This window comes from Trichomycterus rosablanca, chromosome 17 (assembly GCF_030014385.1).
Source record: "Trichomycterus rosablanca isolate fTriRos1 chromosome 17, fTriRos1.hap1, whole genome shotgun sequence".
NCBI lineage: Eukaryota > Metazoa > Chordata > Actinopteri > Siluriformes > Trichomycteridae > Trichomycterus > Trichomycterus rosablanca.
Genome location: NC_086004.1, coordinates 12,946,940 through 12,970,613, shown reverse-complemented (window position 1 = coordinate 12,970,613; position 23,674 = coordinate 12,946,940). Strand labels below are relative to the sequence as shown.

The following is a 23,674-nucleotide window of genomic DNA, read 5'->3' as shown; positions in this document are numbered from 1 at the left end:
GTGGACGCAAGAGGAAGCTGTCTGAAAGGGATGTTCGGGTGCTAACCCGGATTGTATCCAAAAAACATAAAACCACGGCTGCCCAAATCACGGCAGAATTAAATGTGCACCTCAACTCTCCTGTTTCCACCAGAACTGTCCGTCGGGAGCTCCACAGGGTCAATATACACGGCCGGGCTGCTATAGCCAAACCTTTGGTCACTCGTGCCAATGCCAAACGTCGGTTTCAATGGTGCAAGGAGCGCAAATCTTGGGCTGTGGACAATGTGAAACATGTATTGTTCTCTGATGAGTCCACCTTTACTGTTTTCCCCACATCCGGGAGAGTTACGGTGTGGAGAAGCCCCAAAGAAGCGTACCACCCAGACTGTTGCATGCCCAGAGTGAAGCATGGGGGTGGATCAGTGATGGTTTGGGCTGCCATATCATGGCATTCCCTTGGCCCAATACTTGTGCTAGATGGGCGCGTCACTGCCAAGGACTACCGAACCATTCTGGAGGACCATGTGCATCCAATGGCGGTGCCGTGTATCAGGATGACAATGCACCAATACACACAGCAAGACTGGTGAAAGATTGGTTTGATGAACATGAAAGTGAAGTTGAACATCTCCCATGGCCTGCACAGTCACCAGATCTAAATATTATTGAGCCACTTTGGGGTGTTTTGGAGAAGCGAGTCAGGAAACGTTTTCCTCCACCAGCATCACGTAGTGACCTGGCCACTATCCTGCAAGAAGAATGGCTTAAAATCCCTCTGACCACTGTGCAGGACTTGTATATGTCATTTCCAAGACGAATTGACGCTGTATTGGCCGCAAAAGGAGGCCCTACACCATACTAATAAATTATTGTGGTCTAAAACCAGGTGTTTCAGTTATTTTGTCCAACCCCTCAGGGGTTGGACAAAATAACTGAAACACCTGTCATTTTAGTGTGGTAGGTTTCATGGCTAAATTGGACCAGTCTGGTGGCCAATCTTCATTAATTGCACATTGCACCAGTAAGAGCAGAGTGTGAAGGTTCAATTAGCAGGGTAAGAGCACAGTTTTGCTCAAAATATTGCAGTGCACACAACATTATGGGTGACATACCAGAGTCCAAAAGAGGACAAATTGTTGGTGCACGTCTTGCTGGCGCATCTGTGACCAAGACAGCAAGTCTTTGTGATGTATCAAGAGCCGCGGTATCCAGGGTAATGTCAGCATACCACCAAGAAGGACAAACCACATCCAACAGGATTAACTGTGGACGCAAGAGGAAGCTGTCTGAAAGGGATGTTCGGGTGCTAACCCGGATTGTATCCAAAAAACATAAAACCACGGCTGCCCAAATCACGGCAGAATTAAATGTGCACCTCAACTCTCCTGTTTCCACCAGAACTGTCCGTCGGGAGCTCCACAGGGTCAATATACACGGCCGGGCTGCTATAGCCAAACCTTTGGTCACTCGTGCCAATGCCAAACGTCGGTTTCAATGGTGCAAGGAGCGCAAATCTTGGGATGTGGACAATGTGAAACATGTATTGTTCTCTGATGAGTCCACCTTTACTGTTTTCCCCACATCCGGGAGAGTTACGGTGTGGAGAAGCCCCAAAGAAGCGTACCACCCAGACTGTTGCATGCCCAGAGTGAAGCATGGGGGTGGATCAGTGATGGTTTGGGCTGCCATATCATGGCATTCCCTTGGCCCAATACTTGTGCTAGATGGGCGCGTCACTGCCAAGGACTACCGAACCATTCTGGAGGACCATGTGCATCCAATGGCGGTGCCGTGTATCAGGATGACAATGCACCAATACACACAGCAAGACTGGTGAAAGATTGGTTTGATGAACATGAAAGTGAAGTTGAACATCTCCCATGGCCTGCACAGTCACCAGATCTAAATATTATTGAGCCACTTTGGGGTGTTTTGGAGAAGCGAGTCAGGAAACGTTTTCCTCCACCAGCATCACGTAGTGACCTGGCCACTATCCTGCAAGAAGAATGGCTTAAAATCCCTCTGACCACTGTGCAGGACTTGTATATGTCATTTCCAAGATGAATTGACGCTGTATTGGCCGCAAAAGGAGGCCCTACACCATACTAATAAATTATTGTGGTCTAAAACCAGGTGTTTCAGTTATTTTGTCCAACCCCTGTATATATATATATACAGTATATTCAATTACAGTGTATCACAAAAGTGAGTACACCCCTCACATTTCTGCAGATATTTAAGTATATCTTTTCATGGGACAACACTGACAAAATGACACTTTGACACAATGAAAAGTAGTCTGTGTGCAGCTTATATAACAGTGTAAATTTATTCTTCCCTCAAAATAACTCAATATACAGCCATTAATGTCTAAACCACCGGCAACAAAAGTGAGTACACCCCTAAGAGACTACACCCCTAAATGTCCAAATTGAGCACTGCTTGTCATTTTCCCTCCAAAATGTCATGTGATTTGTTAGTGTTACTAGGTCTCAGGTGTGCATAGGGAGCAGGTGTGTTCAATTTAGTAGTACAGCTCTCACACTCTCTCATACTGGTCACTGAAAGTTCCAACATGGCACCTCATGGCAAAGAACTCTCTGAGGATCTTAAAAGACGAATTGTTGCGCTACATGAAGATGGCCAAGGCTACAAGAAGATTGCCAACACCCTGAAACTGAGCTGCAGCACAGTGGCCAAGATCATCCAGCGTTTTAAAAGAGCAGGGTCCACTCAGAACAGACCTCGCGTTGGTCGTCCAAAGAAGCTGAGTGCACGTGCTCAGCGTCACATCCAACTGCTGTCTTTGAAAGATAGGCGCAGGAGTGCTGTCAGCATTGCTGCAGAGATTGAAAAGGTGGGGGGTCAGCCTGTCAGTGCTCAGACCATACGCCGCACACTACATCAAATTGGTCTGCATGGCTGTCACCCCAGAAGGAAGCCTCTTCTGAAGTCTCTACACAAGAAAGCCCGCAAACAGTTTGCTGAAGACATGTCAACAAAGGACATGGATTACTGGAACCATGTCCTATGGTCTGATGAGACCAAGATTAATTTGTTTGGTTCAGATGGTCTCAAGCATGTGTGGCGGCAATCAGGTGAGGAGTACAAAGATAAGTGTGTCATGCCTACAGTCAAGCATGGTGGTGGGAATGCCATGGTCTGGGGCTGCATGAGTGCAGCAGGTGTTGGGGAGTTACATTTCATTGAGGGACACATGAACTCCAATATGTACTGTGAAATACTGAAGCAGAGCATGACCCCTCCCTCCGGAAACTGGGTCGCAGGGCAGTGTTCCAGCATGATAATGACCCCAAACACACCTCTAAGACGACCACTGCTTTATTGAAGAGGCTGAGGGTAAAGGTGATGGATTGGCCAAGCATGTCTCCAGACCTAAACCCAATAGAACATCTTTGGGGCATCCTCAAGCGGAAGGTGGAGGAGCGCAAAGTCTCGAATATCCGCCAGCTCCGTGATGTCGTCATGGAGGAGTGGAAAAGCATTCCAGTGGCAACCTGTGAAGCTCTGGTAAACTCCATGCCCAGGAGAGTTAAGGCAGTTCTGGGAAATAATGGTGGCCACACAAAATATTGACACTTCAGGAACTTTCACTAAGGGGTGTACTCACTTTTGTTGCCGGTGGTTTAGACATTAATGGCTGTATATTGAGTTATTTTGAGGGAAGAATAAATTTACACTGTTATATAAGCTGCACACAGACTACTTTTCATTGTGTCAAAGTGTCATTTTGTCAGTGTTGTCCCATGAAAAGATATACTTAAATATCTGCAGAAATGTGAGGGGTGTACTCACTTTTGTGATACACTGTATATTCTAATCAATTTGTCATATCAGATAAGCACATGTCTGGACACTAGCATATATTAAATGACCAAAAAATACTGCAACATCAGACCATGAGTTTGTTAGACATCCCATTTCAACAACAAATGGTTCAGTGGCAGAGTTACAGGTATGTGATCTTTTCAGCTAGAACAACAACCACTCGAGAAGGCTTTTCACAAGATTTTGAAGTACATCTGTGGGAATTTGTGCCCTTTTAGTCAAAAGAGCATTTGTATGGCTGGGCACTGATGTTGGTCAAGAAAGCCTCAATGGATGTTCCAGTTAATTCCAGAGCTGTTCAGTGATGCTGAGGTCCGGGCTCTGTGCAGGCCACTGGAGTTTCTTTATATTTTTATAAAGCTTGCTTTGTGCATAGGGGCATGCCATCATGCTGGAACAGGAAAAGGTTTTCCTTAAACTGTTGCTGCAAAGTCAGAAGTATATAATTCCCTTTATATAATTGATGTATTGCACCTGTTACAGTATCTGAGTGAACTCACAGTATCTGAGTGAACTTATTAATCACTACAACCCAGCGCGTCCACTTCGCTCACAAGATGCAGGGTTACTTATAGTTCCTAGAATTAAAAAGATCACGACTGGTGGAAGAGCATTTTCTTACTGAGCTCCCCAACTTTGGAATAATCTTCCTGCCTCAGTTCAGGATTCGGACACAGTCTCAATGTTTAAGTCTAGACTGAAAACATATTTATTTTCTCAGGCTTTTGATTAGTATAGACAAAGGTGCAGAGCTTGGGGGTTCTTGGTGATAGAAACTTGAGGTGATCAGGGATGTTGGGTTGCTGTCGTTCTGCCTCTCTTGTCCGATCACTCCGGTTTGGGTAGGAGAGGTGGGCGCTGATGTCCTGTGAAAGCCTTCATGACCTTGTTACCTGCTCGCTCTCCCTTTTAGTTATGCTGTAATAATTAGGGCTGCCGGAGTCTAAAACTCTCTGTAAAACTGTTTTACTCAACTAGCATTGTACATTATTAACTACATTCTCTGTTGTTTTACCCCAAGGGCATTCTGATGGAAACCTATTTACCCGCCGAGGTTAAGGATTGAAGTCGAGACTGCAGTGCCAACGATGCTGCTCCTGCCGGATGTGACGGGTCTGGAGCAATTGCACCAAGAATGACAAGAACTCACTACAGACTTTATTGAAGACTAGACTGAATAACAACTCTATTATTATTATTTATTTATTTATTTTTGCTAGTTATAACTTTTAGTTCATTTAATTCTTTGTTTGTATGATTTGTGTAAATCCTATTTATTTAAAGTATCCTCCAGACCACCCAAGAAGGATGGGCCCTGCTGAGTCTGGTTCTTCTCAAGGTTTCTTCCTGTAAATTTCAGGGAGTTTTTCCTTGCCACAGTCGCCCTCGGCTTGCTCAACAGGGGTTTTTGTATCTGTTGGTCCTGGATTTTGTAAAGTTGCTTTGAGACAATGTCTATTGTAAAAAGCGCTATATAAATAAATTTGACTTGACTTGACAGCGACTGTTTTGGATGAAACAAGACTGTATACTTTTGTCTGTATAGTATGTGTTAGTGTGCAGAATTTATACTTATACTTTATACAGAATGTAAACAAATTCCCACAGACAGACTCCAGGCTCTTATCTACTAATACACTAAACAATAGACCACACATTCAAAACAAAACTGATTTTATAAAATATTTTGCACAGTAGTGTAACCGAGGACACAGAAAATATTTTTTGGCTGAAACTAATAACAGCCTCTTATATACAGTAAATTTGTACAGTGAATATGATCAAATATTCTAAAGCACATGGAAAGTTGGAGCTCTGCTAATGCACAACTGTCTTGACACCAGTTTTAATGCTAATTATACATTTTCGAAGCAGAGAAATACATACAGACCAAACGGAAGATTTAAAACTGTAAGATTCAACACTTGAGTAAAAGTATCAATGTAAACGTATAATATAGAGTATATACATACAGGGAGAGCTCCGAGTGGATATAATCACCGTGCCTGAAACAGTATTTACAACAGTAGGCTTCTGTTTGTTTTTTTACAATGGTTTATACACTCACGGGCCACTTTAATAGCTTCACCCATCCTGCATGTACAATAAATAGCCGTTGTGGCTATACAATAACCAAATTCACGGCTATAAAAATCGCGTCACGGATCGTGAAACAAGCCTTTTCCCGTGTGATATGCAATTCGCTGTGAAATTCAAACTTTAAGGTTTGTGTTTAGTGTTCAGGTGCCTCACGTTTACTGCTTAATTCGCACTGTGAGAAGGTCCTAGCAATCCTACGGCAATTCAGTTAGCAATCGCTTAGTCAAAATGGAAAACTCTCAACCAATTCTGTGGACGCAGAGGGGGGCGGGTCAAATCACGGACGAGAATTTTCGTATTTGAGACGGAGCCTTGCACCGTCGCTGGATGTTCTAGGTTTACATTCATCTATTAAGGTAGGCTGTGCTGTGCACTGTAGCTTCCATTTATTCTATCGTTCAGTTTATGAGTGCACATTTTCTGATGGATTTAGTAGAGCCCTAACAACTGCTGCTCTGTTTACTTCACCCCAATACCCTATTCATTAATACAACCAACCAGACATTATGTGGGTGCTAACTGAATCAGGTGCAGCAGTGTTGTTGGGGGTTTTAAACATTCCAGTGTCAATTCTAGGAGGTGAATATTGCACAAGCACAAAAGTATAAAACAAACAGCGTCCTGTGATTGGAAACAAAAAAGGGCAATAGATCTATTCCCTAAATTTACACCCACATTGTGTGCTAACAGAGTATGTGTTCTTAATAATCACACTTTAATTTTCTTTGACATCAATAAAGTATGTGTCTGTCTATTTATTTATCTATCTGTCTGTCTGTTTATCTATATATTTATCTGTATGTCTATCTATCTACAGTGTATCACAAAAGTGAGTACACCCCTCACATTTCTGCAGATATTTAAGTATATCTTTTCATGGGACAACACTGACAAAATGACACTTTGACACAATGAAAAGTAGTCTGTGTGCAGCTTATATAACAGTGTAAATTTATTCTTCCCTCAAAATAACTCAATATACACCCATTAATGTCTAAACCACCGGCAACAAAAGTGAGTACACCCCTAAGAGACTACACCCCTAAATGTCCAAATTGAGCACTGCTTGTCATTTTCCCTCCAAAATGTCATGTGACTCGTTAGTGTTACTAGGTCTCAGGTGTGCATAGGGAGCAGGTGTGTTCAATTTAGTAGTACAGCTCTCACACTCTCTCATACTGGTCACTGAAAGTTCCAACATGGCACGTCATGGCAAAGAACTCTCTGAGGATCTTAAAAGACGAATTGTCGTGCTACATGAAGATGGCCAAGGCTACAAGAAGATTGCCAGCACCCTGAAACTGAGCTGCAGCACAGTGGCCAAGATCATCCAGCGTTTTAAAAGAGCAGGGTCCACTCAGAACAGACCTCGCGTTGGTCGTCCAAAGAAGCTGAGTGCACGTGCTCAGCGTCACATCCAACTGCTGTCTTTGAAAGATAGGCGCAGGAGTGCTGTCAGCATTGCTGCAGAGATTGAAAAGGTGGGGGGTCAGCCTGTCAGTGCTCAGACCATACGCCGCACACTACATCAAATTGGTCTGCATGGCTGTCACCCCAGAAGGAAGCCTCTTCTGAAGTCTCTACACAAGAAAGCCCGCAAACAGTTTGCTGAAGACATGTCAACAAAGGACATGGATTACTGGAACCATGTCCTATGGTCTGATGAGACCAAGATTAATTTGTTTGGTTCAGATGGTCTCAAGCATGTGTGGCGGCAATCAGGTGAGGAGTACAAAGATAAGTGTGTCATGCCTACAGTCAAGCATGGTGGTGGGAATGCCATGGTCTGGGGCTGCATGAGTGCAGCAGGTGTTGGGGAGTTACATTTCATTGAGGGACACATGAACTCCAATATGTACTGTGAAATACTGAAGCAGAGCATGATCCCCTCCCTCCGGAAACTGGGTCGCAGGGCAGTGTTCCAGCATGATAATGACCCCAAACACACCTCTAAGACGACCACTGCTTTATTGAAGAGGCTGAGGGTGAAGGTGATGGACTGGCCAAGCATGTCTCCAGACCTAAACCCAATAGAACATCTTTGGGGCATCCTCAAGCGGAAGGTGGAGGAGCGCAAAGTCTAGAATATCCGCCAGCTCCGTGATGTCGTCATGGAGGAGTGGAAAAGCATTCCAGTGGCAACCTGTGAAGCTCTGGTAAACTCCATGCCCAGGAGAGTTAAGGCAGTTCTGGGAAATAATGGTGGCCACACAAAATATTGACACTTCAGGAACTTTCACTAAGGGGTGTACTCACTTTTGTTGCCGGTGGTTTAGACATTAATGGCTGTAAATTTAGTTATTTTGAGGGAAGAATAAATTTACACTGTTATATAAGCTGCACACAGACTACTTTTCATTGTGTCAAAGTGTCATTTTGTCAGTGTTGTCCCATGAAAAGATATACTTAAATATCTGCAGAAATGTGAGGGGTGTACTCACTTTTGTGATACACTGTATGTCTGTCTATCTATTTATCTATCTATATGTCTATCTGTCTACCTATCTATCTGTCTGTCCATATATCACTATGTATCTGTCTATTTATCTGTCTATCTATTTATTTATCTATCTATTTATCTATCCGACTGTCTATCTGTCTATATATCACTCTATCTGTCTGTCTGTTTATCTATCTATTTAGATAGATAAGTGCCAGTGATAGCTCAGTGGTTAAGGTACTGGACTAGTAAACAAAAGGTTGCCGGTTCAAGCCCCGCCACCACCAAGTTGCCACTGTTGGGCCCCTGAGCAAAGCCCTTAACTCTCAATTGATCATTGTGTTCAGCTCATTGTGTAAGTCGCTTTGGATAAAAGCGTCTGCTAAATAATGAAAATGAAATCTATTTATCTATCTGACTGTCTGTCTATCTATATATCACTCTGTCTATCTATTTATCTATCTGTCTATATATCTGTCTGTCTATCTATCTGTCCATTTATCTGTCTGTCAATCTGTTTATATATCACTCTATCTGTCTGTTTATCTATTTATCTGTCTGACTGTCTATGTATGTCTGTCTATATATCACTCCATCTGTCTGTCTGTCTGTCTATCTATTTATCTATTTGTCTGTCTGTCTGTGTATATATATCACTCTATCTGTCTGTCTTTCTATCTACGTATTTATCTGTCTGTCTATTTATATATTGCCTTATCTGTCTCTGTCTGTCTGTCTATCTACCTACCTACCTATCTGTCTTCTAATAAAAAGGACAGTAAGTGTAAACAGTTTTGAAGAAGCCTAAGATATGCTACTGAACCTGATACACTCATACTAGTGCTGGACTAGTAACTGGAAGGTTGCTGGTTCACGTCTCACTACTGCCAGGTTGCCACTGCTGACCCTTGACCAAGGCCCTTAACACTTAATTGCTCAGGTTGAATTCGGTAACAACTGAAAGCCTCAGCTGAAAGACAGAAATATAAATGCAAAATGTAAGCAACAAATCAGGCTACATCAGTAATTGTATACCCACAAAATGCACCCAAATGTACATACAACATGGGTAAAACCAGTAAAGTGGCAGGTAAGTGTGACAGTTCCTTATCATGTTGAAATGTACAGTATTTACAGTAAAGAATTATTCCTTTAAATACAAAATTTCAGTTCAGGTCCTTGCTGCTGTGCTGCTCTGTTGTTGGGGTTACTGTACTGCAGGATGTCGACTCCGAGTCCATAGGAACGTGAAGACTGCAGGAATCTGCTGCTCCATCCACACCACTGGCATCATGGTCCTACAAGGCAAACATCAAAAATGGTTTAAATAGACTAGACAAAACTGAATATACACAAAACTACAATTTTGTTTTGAGACATTCCCTTTATAGCCCTACATACCATATTTTTATATGATAATATATCTTTATTGTCACTGAACAAGTACAATGAGATGTTTAAAGCCTGTAGATGCTTGAATAGGTAATATTATTGGGAGGCTCTTACCTATTTGCTTAGTTAAATCCAGGTGATGACCTTTTTTTGGCCAGGCAGTGTATATACTTAAAATTAATGCAACTCTGGACAGAAATAAATGTTGTGACATTGCAGAAGCTTGTGGAAACGATGCCACAGCGAATGCGTTCCATAATCAAAGCTAAAGGCGGTCCAACAGAATATTAGAGTGTGTGACCTTTTTTTGGCCAGGCAGTATGTATATATATATATATATATATATATATATATATATATATATATATATATATATATATATATATATATATAAAGGTAAAACAAAGTACAACTAAGCACTTAAGTCACAGTTACAGCTACAGTGTATCACAAAAGTGAGTACACCCCTCACATTTCTGCAGATATTTAAGTATATCTTTTCATGGGACAACACTGACAAAATGACACTTTGACACAATGAAAAGTAGTCTGTGTGCAGCTTATATAACAGCATAAATTTATTCTTCCCTCAAAATAGCTCAATATACAGCCATTAATGTCTAAACCACCAGCAACAAAAGTGAGTACACCCCTAAGAGACTACACCCCTAAATGTCCAAATTGAGCACTGCTTGTCATTTTCCCTCCAAAATGTCATGTAATTTGTTAGTGTTACTAGGTCTCAGGTGTGCATAGGGAGCAGGTGTGTTCAATTTAGTAGTACAGCTCTCACACTCTCTCATACTGGTCCAACATGGCACCTCATGGCAAAGAACTCTCTGAGGATCTTAAAAGACGAATTGTTGCGCTACATGAAGATGGCCATGGCTACAAGAAGATTGCCAACACCCTGAAACTGAGCTGCAGCACAGTGGCCAAGATCATCCAGCGTTTTAAAAGAGCAGAGTCCACTCAGAACAGACCTCGCGTTGGTCGTCCAAAGAAGCTGAGTGCACGTGCTCAGCGTCACATCCAACTGCTGTCTTTGAAAGATAGGCGCAGGAGTGCTGTCAGCATTGCTGCAGAGATTGAAAAGGTGGGGGGTCAGCCTGTCAGTGCTCAGACCATACGCCACACACTACATCAAATTGGTCTGCATGGCTGTCACCCCAGAAGGAAGCCTCTTCTGAAGTCTCTACACAAGAAAGCCCGCAAACAGTTTGCTGAAGACATGTCAACAAAGGACATGGATTACTGGAACCATGTCCTATGGTCTGATGAGACCAAGATTAATTTGTTTGGTTCAGATGGTCTCAAGCATGTGTGGCGGCAATCAGGTGAGGAGTACAAAGATAAGTGTGTCATGCCTACAGTCAAGCATGGTGGTGGGAATGCCATGGTCTGGGGCTGCATGAGTGCAGCAGGTGTTGGGGAGTTACATTTCATTGAGGGACACATGAACTCCAATATGTACTGTGAAATACTGAAGCAGAGCATGATCCCCTCCCTCCGGAAACTGAGTCGCAGGGCAGTGTTACAGCATGATAATGACCCCAAACACACCTCTAAGACGACCACTGCTTTATTGAAGAGGCTGAGGGTAAAGGTGATGGACTGGCCAAGCATGTCTCCAGACCTAAACCCAATAGAACATCTTTGGGGCATCCTCAAGCGGAAGGTGGAGGAGCGCAAAGTCTCGAATATCTGCCAGCTCCGTGATGTCGTCATGGAGGAGTGGAAAAGCATTCCAGTGGCAACCTGTGAAGCTCTGGTAAACTCCATGCCCAGGAGAGTTAAGGAAGTTCTGGGAAATAGTGGTGGCCACACAAAATATTGACACTTCAAGAACTTTCACTAAGGGGTGTACTCACTTTTGTTGCCGGTGGTTTAGACATTAATGGCTGTATATTGAGTTATTTTGAGGGAAGAATAAATTTACACTGTTATATAAGCTGCACACAGACTACTTTTCATTGTGTCAAAGTGTCATTTTGTCAGTGTTGTCCCATGAAAAGATATACTTAAATATCTGCAGAAATGTGAGGGGTGTACTCACTTTTGTGATACACTGTATATATTGCCCTAAGTCTACAGTCACAGTTACAGCTATATATTGCCCCTAAGTGTGTACAGTCACAGTTACAGCTATATATTGCCCTAAGTGTACAGTCACAGTTACAGCTATATATTGCCCTAAGTGTGTACAGTCACAGTTACAGCTATATATTGCCCTAAGTGTACAGTCACAGTTACAGCTATATATTGCCCTAAGTGTGTACAGTCACAGTTACAGCTATATATTGCCCTAAGTGTAGTCACAGTTACAGCTACTGTATATATTGCACTAAGTGTACAGTCACAGTTACAGCTATATATTGCCCTAAGTGTACAGTCACAGTTACAGCTATATATTGCACTAAGTGTACAGTCACAGTTACAGCTATATATTGCCCTAAGTGTACAGTCACAGTTATAGCTATATATTGCACCAAGTGTGTACAGTCACAGTTACAGCTATATATTGCCCTAAGTGTACAGTCACAGTTTTATATTGCCCTAAGTGTGTACACAGTTACAGCTATATATTGCACTAAGTGTGTACAGTCACAGTTACAGCTATATATTGCCCTAAGTGTGTACAGTCACAGTTACAGCTATATATTGCCCTAAGTGTACAGTCACAGTTTTATATTGCCCTAAGTGTGTACACAGTTACAGCTATATATTGCACTAAGTGTGTACAGTCACAGTTACAGCTATATATTGCCCTAAGTGTGTACAGTCACAGTTACAGCTATATATTGCCCTAAGTGTGTACAGTCACAGTTACAGCTATATATTGCACTAAGTGTGTACAGTCAGTTACAGCTATATATTGCACTAAGTGTGTACAGTCACAGTTACAGCTATATATTGCCCTAAGTGTCTACAGTCACAGTTACAGCTATATATTGCCCTAAGTGTGTACAGTCACAGTTACAGCTATATATTGCCCTAAGTGTACAGTCACAGTTATAGCTATATATTGCACCAAGTGTGTACAGTCACAGTTACAGCTATATATTGCCCTAAGTGTGTACAGTCACAGTTACAGCTATATATTGCCCTAAGTGTGTACAGTCACAGTTACAGCTATATATTGCCCTAAGTGTAGTCACAGTTACAGCTACTGTATTTATTGCACTAAGTGTACAGTCACAGTTACAGCTATATATTGCCCTAAGTGTACAGTCACAGTTACAGCTATATATTGCACTAAGTGTACAGTCACAGTTACAGCTATATATTGCCCTAAGTGTACAGTCACAGTTATAGCTATATATTGCACCAAGTGTGTACAGTCACAGTTACAGCTATATATTGCCCTAAGTGTACAGTCACAGTTACAGCTATATATTGCCCTAAGTGTACAGTCACAGTTACAGTTTTATATTGCCCTAAGTGTGTACACAGTTACAGCTATATATTGCACTAAGTGTGTACAGTCACAGTTACAGCTATATATTGCCCTAAGTGTGTACAGTCACAGTTACAGCTATATATTGCCCTAAGTGTGTACAGTCACAGTTACAGCTATATATTGCACTAAGTGTGTACAGTCAGTTACAGCTATATATTGCACTAAGTGTGTACAGTCACAGTTACAGCTATATATTGCCCTAAGTGTGTACAGTCACAGTTACAGCTATATATTGCCCTAAGTGTGTACAGTCACAGTTACAGCTATATATTGCCCTAAGTGTACAGTCACAGTTACAGCTATATATTGCCCTAAGTGTGTACAGTCACAGTTACAGCTATATATTGCCCTAAGTGTAGTCACAGTTACAGCTACTGTATATATTGCACTAAGTGTACAGTCACAGTTACAGCTATATATTGCCCTAAGTGTACAGTCACAGTTACAGCTATATATTGCACTAAGTGTACAGTCACAGTTACAGCTATATATTGCCCTAAGTTTACAGTCACAGTTATAGCTATATATTGCACCAAGTGTGTACAGTCACAGTTACAGCTATATATTGCCCTAAGTGTACAGTCACAGTTACAGCTATATATTGCCCTAAGTGTACAGTCACAGTTACAGTTTTATATTGCCCTAAGTGTGTACACAGTTACAGCTATATATTGCACTAAGTGTGTACAGTCACAGTTACAGCTATATATTGCCCTAAGTGTGTACAGTCACAGTTACAGCTATATATTGCCCGAAGTGTGTACAGTCACAGTTACAGCTATATATTGCCCTAAGTGTGTACAGTCACAGTTACAGCTATATATTGCACTAAGTGTGTACAGTCAGTTACAGCTATATATTGCACTAAGTGTGTACAGTCACAGTTACAGCTATATATTGCACTAAGTGTGGGTGTGTGTGTGTACAATCACAGTTACAGCTATATATTGCCCTAAGTGGGTACAATCACAGTTACAGCTATACTGGTGCTGGTCATAAAATTAGAATATCATGAAAAAGTTGATTTATTTCAGTAATTCCATTCAAAAAGTGAAACTTTTATATTATACTTGTATATTATATTCATTCATTACACACAGACACAGTTACAGTTTTATATTGCCCAAAGTGTGTACAGTCACAGTTACAGCTATATATTGCCCTAAGTGTGTACAGTCACAGTTACAGCTATATATTGCACTAAGTGTGTAGTCACAGTTACAGCTATATATTGCCCTAAGTGTGTACAGTCACAGTTACAGCTATATATTGCACTAAGTGTGTACAGTCACAGTTACAGCTATATATTGCCCTAAGTGTGTACAGTCAGTTACAGCTATATATTGCACTAAGTGTGTAGTCACAGTTACAGCTATATATTGCCCTAAGTGTGTACAATCACAGTTACAGCTATATATTGCACCAAGTGTGTACAGTCACAGTTACAGCCATATATTGCACCAAGTGTGTACAGTCACAGTTACAGTTATATATTGCACTAAGTGTGTGTGTGTGTGTGTGTGTGTGTACAATCACAGTTACAGCTATATATTGCACCAAGTGTGTACAGTCACAGTTACAGCCATATATTGCACAAAGTGTGTACAGTCACAGTTACAGCTATATATTGCACCAAGTGTGTACAGTCACAGTTACAGTTATATATTGCACTAAGTGTGTGTGTGTGTGTGTACAGTCACAGTTACAGCTATATATTGCCCTAAGTGGGTACAATCACAGTTACAGCTATATATTGCCCTAAGTGTGTACAGTCATAGTTACAGTTATATATTTCACTAAGTGTGTGTGTGTGCAGTCACACACAGCTCTAGAGGGTTTGCTAATTTAACCCTCACCTGCTAAATTGTTAGACATTTACAGGGTAAAACCGGGCGTGGGAAACAAAGTTATGCTGAGTGTGTAACCAGTTCACCAGTTCACAGTCATATTTTGCACTGCCTACGTTTATAACAGTTATTGAGAGGCAGCAACACAGAGAAGTAATAATTTAGTTCTAAACCTAAAAAAACACTTTCAATATTTTAATAGTTGATTTTTTTTGTACACAGTTGACAACCAATAGAAATGTTACCAGGTGTTACCAGGATGGCAAACTTTAGTTTTAAAGCTATAAAATACAGAATGGCTTTAATACAAATGTATTACTTACTATTTTAAATTATTGTAAAAGTAGATTCAATAAAATGAGAACATATAACACGACACACTGACACAAATGTAAAATAGATTTTTTTTTAACAAACGCTCATTTTCGTGAGAATTTTAATCTAATGTTTAAAGTCTAAACTGTTTGTTACTGCTAAAGTTTAACAGATATTGTTTCTTTTTTCACCATTTTATAAGCTTTTTTCAAAGAGAGGGACATAAATTGTCCTGCAGTGTGACATCACATAACACTAAAATAAAAAAATAAAAAATAATAATAATTTGAAATATAGATCAGGTGTATTTAAAGTTTAAGGGTCCCTTCATGCAAACTATGATTAATATTTTGTGTATGTATATTATTCATAGCTGTTTTTCAATTTCATTCTTTATATTCTTGTAGCCTTTTTATCTCTCATACAAGTGGAACTATTTTATAAAATGATAACATTCTGGTGAAAAAGAGGGTTTTTTTATAGTTAAATGATGCAGTTTTTTAAAACACATGAGGATTGGATTAACTGTAGCTTGTATTAAAAAAAAAGGACAACACTTTCATTACAACACTTAAATTACTGGGGGCGGCACGGTGGCTCAGTGGGTAGCACTGTCGCCTCACAGCAAGTCCTGGGCTCGATCCCCAGGTGGGGCGGTCCGAGTACTTTCTGTGTGGAGTTTGCATGTTCTTCCCGTGTCTGCGTGGGTTTCCTCCGGGAGCTCCGGTTTCCTCCCACAGTCCAAAGACATGCAAGTGAGGTGAATTGGAGATACAAAATTGTCCATGACTGTGTTTGACATTAAACTTGTGAACTGATGAATCTTGTGTAACGAGTAACTACCTGACCTGTCATGAATGTAACCAAAGTGTAAAACATGACGTTAAAATCCTAATAAATAAATACTTATATTACTGTGATTATTAAAGTAGGAGTCTTGTGCATTTTAAAACCTTATGGTGGTAAAGTAAATATGTACAAAATTATGTTACTTATGTTATTTATTTTATACATGTTTATATTTTATAGTTCATTTTTATTACTGTCACAAACAGGACATTTTGCATGCTTCCCCTTCAAAAAAATAAAGAAATAAAATAAAACACATAGGGCTACCGCGATTGGTCGACCTAGTCGATGACATCGATGCATAATTTTTTAAACTATGTTTATAAATGATCCTTTTTAATTTCTACAACATTTCCATTCATATAACCGTTCATATAATTTCCCTCAGCACTACTTGCTGCGTGCATGACCTAAGTCGTATTTGGTCCAGTCACTGGTTGGCGGCATTAAGCGCAGTCTTAAAAAAATGCTGTCAGAAGCTGATTGTAGAGAGCTTTCAAAGAAAAGCTAAGAAAAGTTTTTCAAGACCCAAATCAGCAAAAGTTTGGGAATACTTAAAACTGGCACAAAACAAAAAGGTGGTTTGTACAGTGTGCAAAGCTTTGATGGTACCACAGCAGCACTAGCACGATGTTGCACGTCTATATTGTTTCATTAAGCTTCTTAATCGCGGAGATCTTGGAATACTGTATTCCTTAGCAAGTTCAGTTAGGGCGCATGAGATGCGGCAAAACTTTTACTTCTATGTTGTTTCTTTTAGCTTCTTATTCGCGGAGATCTTGGACTCTAAGCGAGTTCAGTTAGACTGCGGCACACTTTGCTGCGTTGGGCTCGCGATTGTTGTGGCTGCCGCAGCACTCAAAGCAAAAAGATTTGAGGTGTGAATGAATCCTAACACCACTTTGTTTACATGGCTTAGAATGTGAAGTCATTTTTGAGAAAATGTGTAGGTTAGAATCTGGGCTCATTCTGTCATTACTGTACGTTGGACTTAATGAGACGTGCCTCCCTCTATTTTATTTCTGCTATAAATTTAAGCACTTTGCTTTGTGTATGGAATGCCATAAAAACACGTTGCACTTTGTTTAATATGGAACACTTCATAAACCCTGTTTACATTTAGTTTTGTGCCATATTATTATTCCATACAGTTTGTTGTTTAAATAAAAGAAGATTAAATGAGATTCTGAATTAAATTTTTTGGAGGAAAATTAATCATTTAGATTAATCGACTAATCGATAAAAGTCTATAAATTAATCGATAGAAAAATAGTCAGTGGCAGCCCTACAAACACATCTTCCATCTAAAAAAAATTTGTAAAATCATTAATATTGATATATTTTTTTAATAAGGTCATGTAATATTTTAGAATCATTTGTCATAACAATTCTTACCTATAAAACAACTCAGATTTTACCTCAGCATACTAAACACATATGCTACAGAACTTTACAATCAGCCGTTCTGTTCAAAATAAACTTTTAAAGTAGCTTTAAACTATTCCAAGCCTTTCAAATGTCTGAATTAGTAATGTAAAAAATAAATCTGAATGTATTTATTATGCTAAACCTAGCCTCTGCGTGCAAAAAATGCATGCACTCCAGTGAAGGTCACAGTCCTTCATTTAAATGTATTATGCATAAGTTTATATCAAAACGAGAGACACCAAAAGCACTGATCTGTATTTTTCATCGTTATTAGTCATTAGGAACTAAATTTAAGCACCTGGACCTCGCTCTCAAACATTCCATTGATTACCTGGACAATGGCACAACTTCAGAGGCACAATTTTTCAATTTTGAAACCAGGATAAAAAAAATAGGGAAGATGGAGAGAAAAAAAGTGTACGTATTCAGCTTCTTCATGCTATACTGGCACTTAAATCCTACAGACTTTCTATAAAAAAAAAGACTCAAGGTTACGTCCGATTGAAAACCCCTACAAACAACCACTTCAGAAATCCATTTAGAGCCAGTGCTGGAGCGTCTAATTCAAACATGTTGTTCTGTTAAAATGGCCACGCTCGGTCTTGAAAACCTCTTCATTTTCCCACTCATGTTTATCTGGCCTCTTTGTAAAAGCGATTAAACTCTCGTTTTCCGAAGCAAAGACACCATTACACGGGACCAGATGCTCAACTCAAACGGCCGGTTAGACGCGAAAAATGACCCTTTGTTGTCGGGAATGTTTGGCTTGGTGGGCAATCTGGGATGATACACCAGCTGTGATGATAAAACGCATCCCTCCTGTAAAACTGTTCAGATATTAAGACTAATATGAATGGAGAGATTCCTACAACCTTAACTAGCAAATGGAAAATGATTAAGCCCACACAAGACCTGCAAGTTCTGTCATATTAGCACATTTACCTAAATAAACTAATACAATCAATACAGTACTATCTTCAATTATAAACAAATCTGCAAAAGAACTTTCTGGATAAATTCATCTCTTCAAAATGAGAGATGGTTATATCCAAGGCCATCGCTTCATTGTGTGTCGTCCGACTGAATCCAACCAGACTGAATGGCTAAGTGTTTCTTTGTTAGCGGACAATGGGTACATGTTCCTCAGACGCAGAATGTTTGATAAATCAGGTCCCAAATGTCACTCAAGGTCACGTGTGGCAGCCTTGAGGGTCTAGCGTGCGTCTGCACAGCAGGCAAAGGAAACTCTCGCTACGTTTTTGCCAAAAAATGTACACAGATTTTAGCCACTCAAGTGTCTAAAACAAGCATGTCTTGCAGGATTGTGTTATTAAATGCAAATCGCACTCCGCACGATGACCAAAACCAGGTCCTGAGTTCAAGCTTTGCTTTCAGAATCTGTCTGTGAGGAGTTTCATGTTTTCAGGTTTCCTCCCACCTCCCAAAATCACCGAGAAGGTAAACTGGTGGTGTTTAATTGCGCCCAGGTGTGAGTGAGTAAATGTGTGAGGGTGTGTTTTATTCCAAGGTGGATTGGTGTCCTGTCTTGGTTATGTTCCTGCTCTGAGCCTGTTGTTTCTGAGTGGTGCATCTATAAATTAATCTATAAATGTGGCTTTTTTTAACCTAAAGCTGCAAAATGTTAGATGGATAAATGTAGCTGTATTTAATTAGTCAGATTTATTAATCCTTAGGGTTATTTTGAGTAAATTAAATACAGCGTTTGTCATTAGAGCTTTAATTAAGCTGTGATGTATTTAATTAGTCAGATTTAATTAACTTCAATTACAGCAGCTGTCATTACTAAGGCCCTACCCAATTCACGGCTGTAAAAAATCACATAACAGAATGTAAAATGAACCAATTCCTGTGTAATTTGCAATTTGCTGTAAAATTTTAAATGTAAGGTTTGTGTTTAGCGATTTCACATTTTTCATTCGTGTAGCCTTCAAGTGCCTCACGTTTACTGCTTAATCTGCACTATGAAGTGGTCCTAGCAATCCTATGGCAATTCAGTTAGCAATCGCTTAGTCAAAAAGTGTAAAGCTGCTAAAAACACTACTCAGGTAACTCCCGACCAATTCTGTGGATCCGGGGGGGGGGGGTTTAATTAAAAACACATAGACCACTGAAGTCGTGCGTCATTCTGTAGTACTCGTTATGCCCATATTTGGAGACCCGGGTCTAAGCCCGATTTCCTATGGGAAAAATGAATGGGGTTTTAAAAAAATCGACTCAAACGCATCCTGTGCTAAATAAACATGTTCAAAACCCTATACGTTTTGTCCTATGTACATTTTCCTCCTGTACATCACTGGATCCTCTGAATTACGAGCTTGTTAAAGGGTCGTAATACTAATAATGCTGCACATAAGCTAATGCTACTGCGCATTAATTAGACGTCACTGAACTACACCAATCGAATTGACGGAATGAGCAGCCCGCTTTTGTTAAGTACAACCAAAGGCGTAACACCCGACCATCCTTGCTTTCTACTTTAATGTAGCTAGCTGCTAAAAATATTAACTAAAACTTGTGAATATCACACCACAGTTACACTGGTGAATCGCGCTGCTTCGTGCGGTTATTTAAGAGGCTTATAAAAGAAAAAAGAAAAGAAAAAATTAAGAGGCTTCCAGTTTAGTGACGTCAATTCAGTGCGCAGTAGCATTAGCTTACATGTAGCACTATTCATATTTTGACTCTTTAACGACTTTATAATTCAGAGGATCCAGTGATAATAGACAGAAGAATCTTCATAAAACAAAACGTAACAGCTTTGTAAAATTTTTTATAACTACAGGATTATTTGCGAAATCTCCATTTATTTTTCCCATTCAAAATTTATCTTAGACCCGGGTTACCAAATATGGGCATAACAACATGGCGTGGCCTACAAACTGACGACACGACTTCAGTGGTCTATTACACATGTACTACACACTTCTAGACTTGAAAAAAACATATTCATACGTGTGTAAATAATGAAAATAATGGCCCAACATTTAAATGGCTTCACAATGACTAAAATTTTATTGACTAATGTAGTATTTGAAAGTAATAACATTCAACACATGCAACAACTCATTTAGAATTATACATAGCAACTATTTATTATGTTTATTTGCATATATAGATAAGAGCTGTTGGTTTTTGACTCTAAATAAAAAACACAGCTGTCTCTTAAGATTATGATTTATTAATTCGCAAGCTGACTTTAACACCTGCTGGACCAGTCAGTTAGTAAATAATTATTTAGTAATTTTCTAAATTAGGTTTTATATTAGGTTTACTTAGTACTTAGTAGGAAATAAGGACACACTGGAGGAAAATAGATAACACAATAGCGTTGGCCTTTTAAAAATGAAAAGTATTCGTCCCATTCCAATTGATTCTATATCTGCACATTTAAATGTTATATTTAAACCAACTAAAATTAAAATGAAAAGACAGCTTTCCTTACAAACCACCACCAGTGCTGATACCAAATATAAAGTGGATGCCAAAAGTCTGAAACCGCTACCCCCCATAAATGCTCGTTGGGGTTTAGGTCAGGTGACTTTGGAACAATGTCCATGTCAGTCTACACTTCTTGATCATTGTTGTATTTGTAGCAGGTGTCAGAAAGCTTTGAGTTTTCAAATTTGCTCTAAAATGTATTAGATTCCAGAAAAATGCAAAATTCAGGCATTTTTACTCCCGGTGTCAGAGTTTTTCACTGTTTTTACACCCAATCCCTTCCTATTCACCCATACTTTGGTGGATTTGCGAGTGAGGAGATGCTCCTTCACTTTCTGTACAGACGCCCTGGGCAACCAAGGTCCTTAGCCCGGTCTTTCCCATACCACCCGACCGGTAGCAGAGCCTAGATTCAAACCTGGGAGCTCAGAATCTTGGCATTGATGTGCATGCGGATTATCCGCTGCACCACCTGGGTGCCCCTTGTAAATCCTTTTTAAATTATATACTCATAGCAGCAGTATATACCACTACCACACCAGCTTGACTCTTGGCTCTGCTACCGGTCGGGTGGGCGCCCCCTGGCAGGCACAATTGGCAGTGCCTGCAGAGGACAAAATTGGCCACTAAAGTTTGCTGGGTGGAAAAAGACTGAACTAAAAAGTGGGTGGGATCTTTGACACTGTGTTAGGACCCTGATTAGTAGCCCGAAGTGCCTGTGCAGAAGTGGAGGAACGCAAAGATCAGTGAGTGACTCTCTATGCGCAAGACTGGCCTCACACACAAATCCAATGAAGTAAGGCTACAAATAAAGGGGTTGGTGGGAGTGTGTGTCAGGCAAATATACCCAGCAGCGGAAGATTCATTGGCTACACTATAGTGAAATAAAATAGTTATATTTCCAGCAAACGTTTTTATATAATGATTTCTTATTGTATGGCTGTATTTGCTGTTAAACAAAAAGCCAGTAACGAAACCCAGTCTATATCGAACATGCTTCATAAGACAGGCGCCGGGGTCATCCAAGTTCAACAAAACACACATAAACACTGAAAAGCTGAACCTTGTATGGTCCACCACATGGCTGAGCTGCGTGTAAAGTAGGAGCAGCATCTTTATCTCCAGTGAGGCTGATCATCCTTGAATTGTGACCTACTGATGGAAATCTCAGAAAATAACAACAAGCAGAATGTATCAAACACGTGTTCAGCTCTGGATCTTACAAAATAAACCAAGTAAACACTAAAAATCCTCTCGGCGCCTCACAATCTATTCCATATACACCGATCAGCCATAACATTAAAACCACCTCCTTCTTTCTACACTCACTGTCCATTTTATCAGCTCCACTTACCATATAGAAGCACTTTGTAGCTCTACAATTATAGACTGTAGTCCATCTGTTTCTCTGCAAGCTTTGTTAGCCCCCTTTCATGCTGTTCTTCAATGATCAGGACCACCACAGAGCAGGTATTATTTGGGTGATGGATCATTCTCAGCACTGCAGTGACACTGACATGGTGGTGGTGTGTTAGTGTGTGTTGTGCTGGTATGAGTGGATAAGACACAGCAGCGCTGCTGGAGTTTTTAAACACCTCACTGTCACTGCTAGGCTGAGAATAGTCCACCAACCAAAAACATCCAGCCAACAGCTCTCCGTGAGCAGCATCCTGTGACCACTGATGAAGGTCTATATTATGACCAACTCAAAAAGCAGCAATAAATGAGCAATCCACCACCTAAATAATACCTGCTCTGTGGTGGTCCTGTGGTAATCATTCTCAGCACTGCAGTGACACTGACATGGTGGTGGTGTGTTAGTGTGTGTTGTGCTGGTATGAGTGGATCAGACACAGCAGCGCTGCTGGAGTTTTTAAATACCGTGTCCACTCACTGTCCACTCTGTTAGACACTCCTACCTAGTTTGTCCACCTTGTAGATGTTAAGTCAGAGACGATCGCTCATCTATTGCTGCTGTTTGAGTTGGTCATCTTCTAGACCTTCATCAGTGGTCACAGGACGCTGCCCACTGGGCGCTGTTGGCTGGATGTTTTTGGTTGGTGGACTATTCTCAGTCCAGCAGTGACAGTGAGGTGTTTAAAAACTCCAGCAGCGCTGCTGTGTCTGATCCACTCATACCAGCACAACACACACTAACACACCACCACCATGTCAGTGTCACTGCAGTGCTGAGAATGATCCACCACCTAAATAATACCTGCTCTGTAGTGGTCCTGTGGGGGTCCTGACCATTGAAGAACAGCATGAAAGGGGGCTAAAAAGTATGTAGAAAAACAGATGGACTACAGTCAGTAATTGTTGAACTACAAAGTGCTTCTATGTGGTAAGTGAAGCTGTAGAAACAAGGAGGTGGTTTTAATGTTATGGCTGATCAGTGTACACGTGATATGTGGAAATACCAGCAGGAAAATAGGACACTCTGAAGTGATCGATACATTCTAAGGTCATGTAAGGAAAAAAAAAATTCTGGATGGCACACTAGATGAATAAAATGCTGGCAGGTAGTCCCAAAAAATCTTCTTTCTTCTTTCC

General features: G+C 40.4%; 1 protein-coding gene across 1 annotated transcript in view; it reads right to left on the bottom strand.

Moving 5' to 3' along the window:
• Positions 1-9,483: 9,483 nt before the first annotated feature.
• Positions 9,484-23,674, bottom strand: part of LOC134331863 (adhesion G-protein coupled receptor D2) — a 138,982-nt gene continuing 124,791 nt past the window's right edge. Inside the window, exon 24 of the mRNA XM_063013403.1 lies at positions 9,484-9,669. Coding sequence (XP_062869473.1) covers positions 9,538-9,669 — 132 coding nt within the window. The 3' untranslated portion in view covers positions 9,484-9,537. The remainder of the gene's footprint in view (positions 9,670-23,674) is intronic.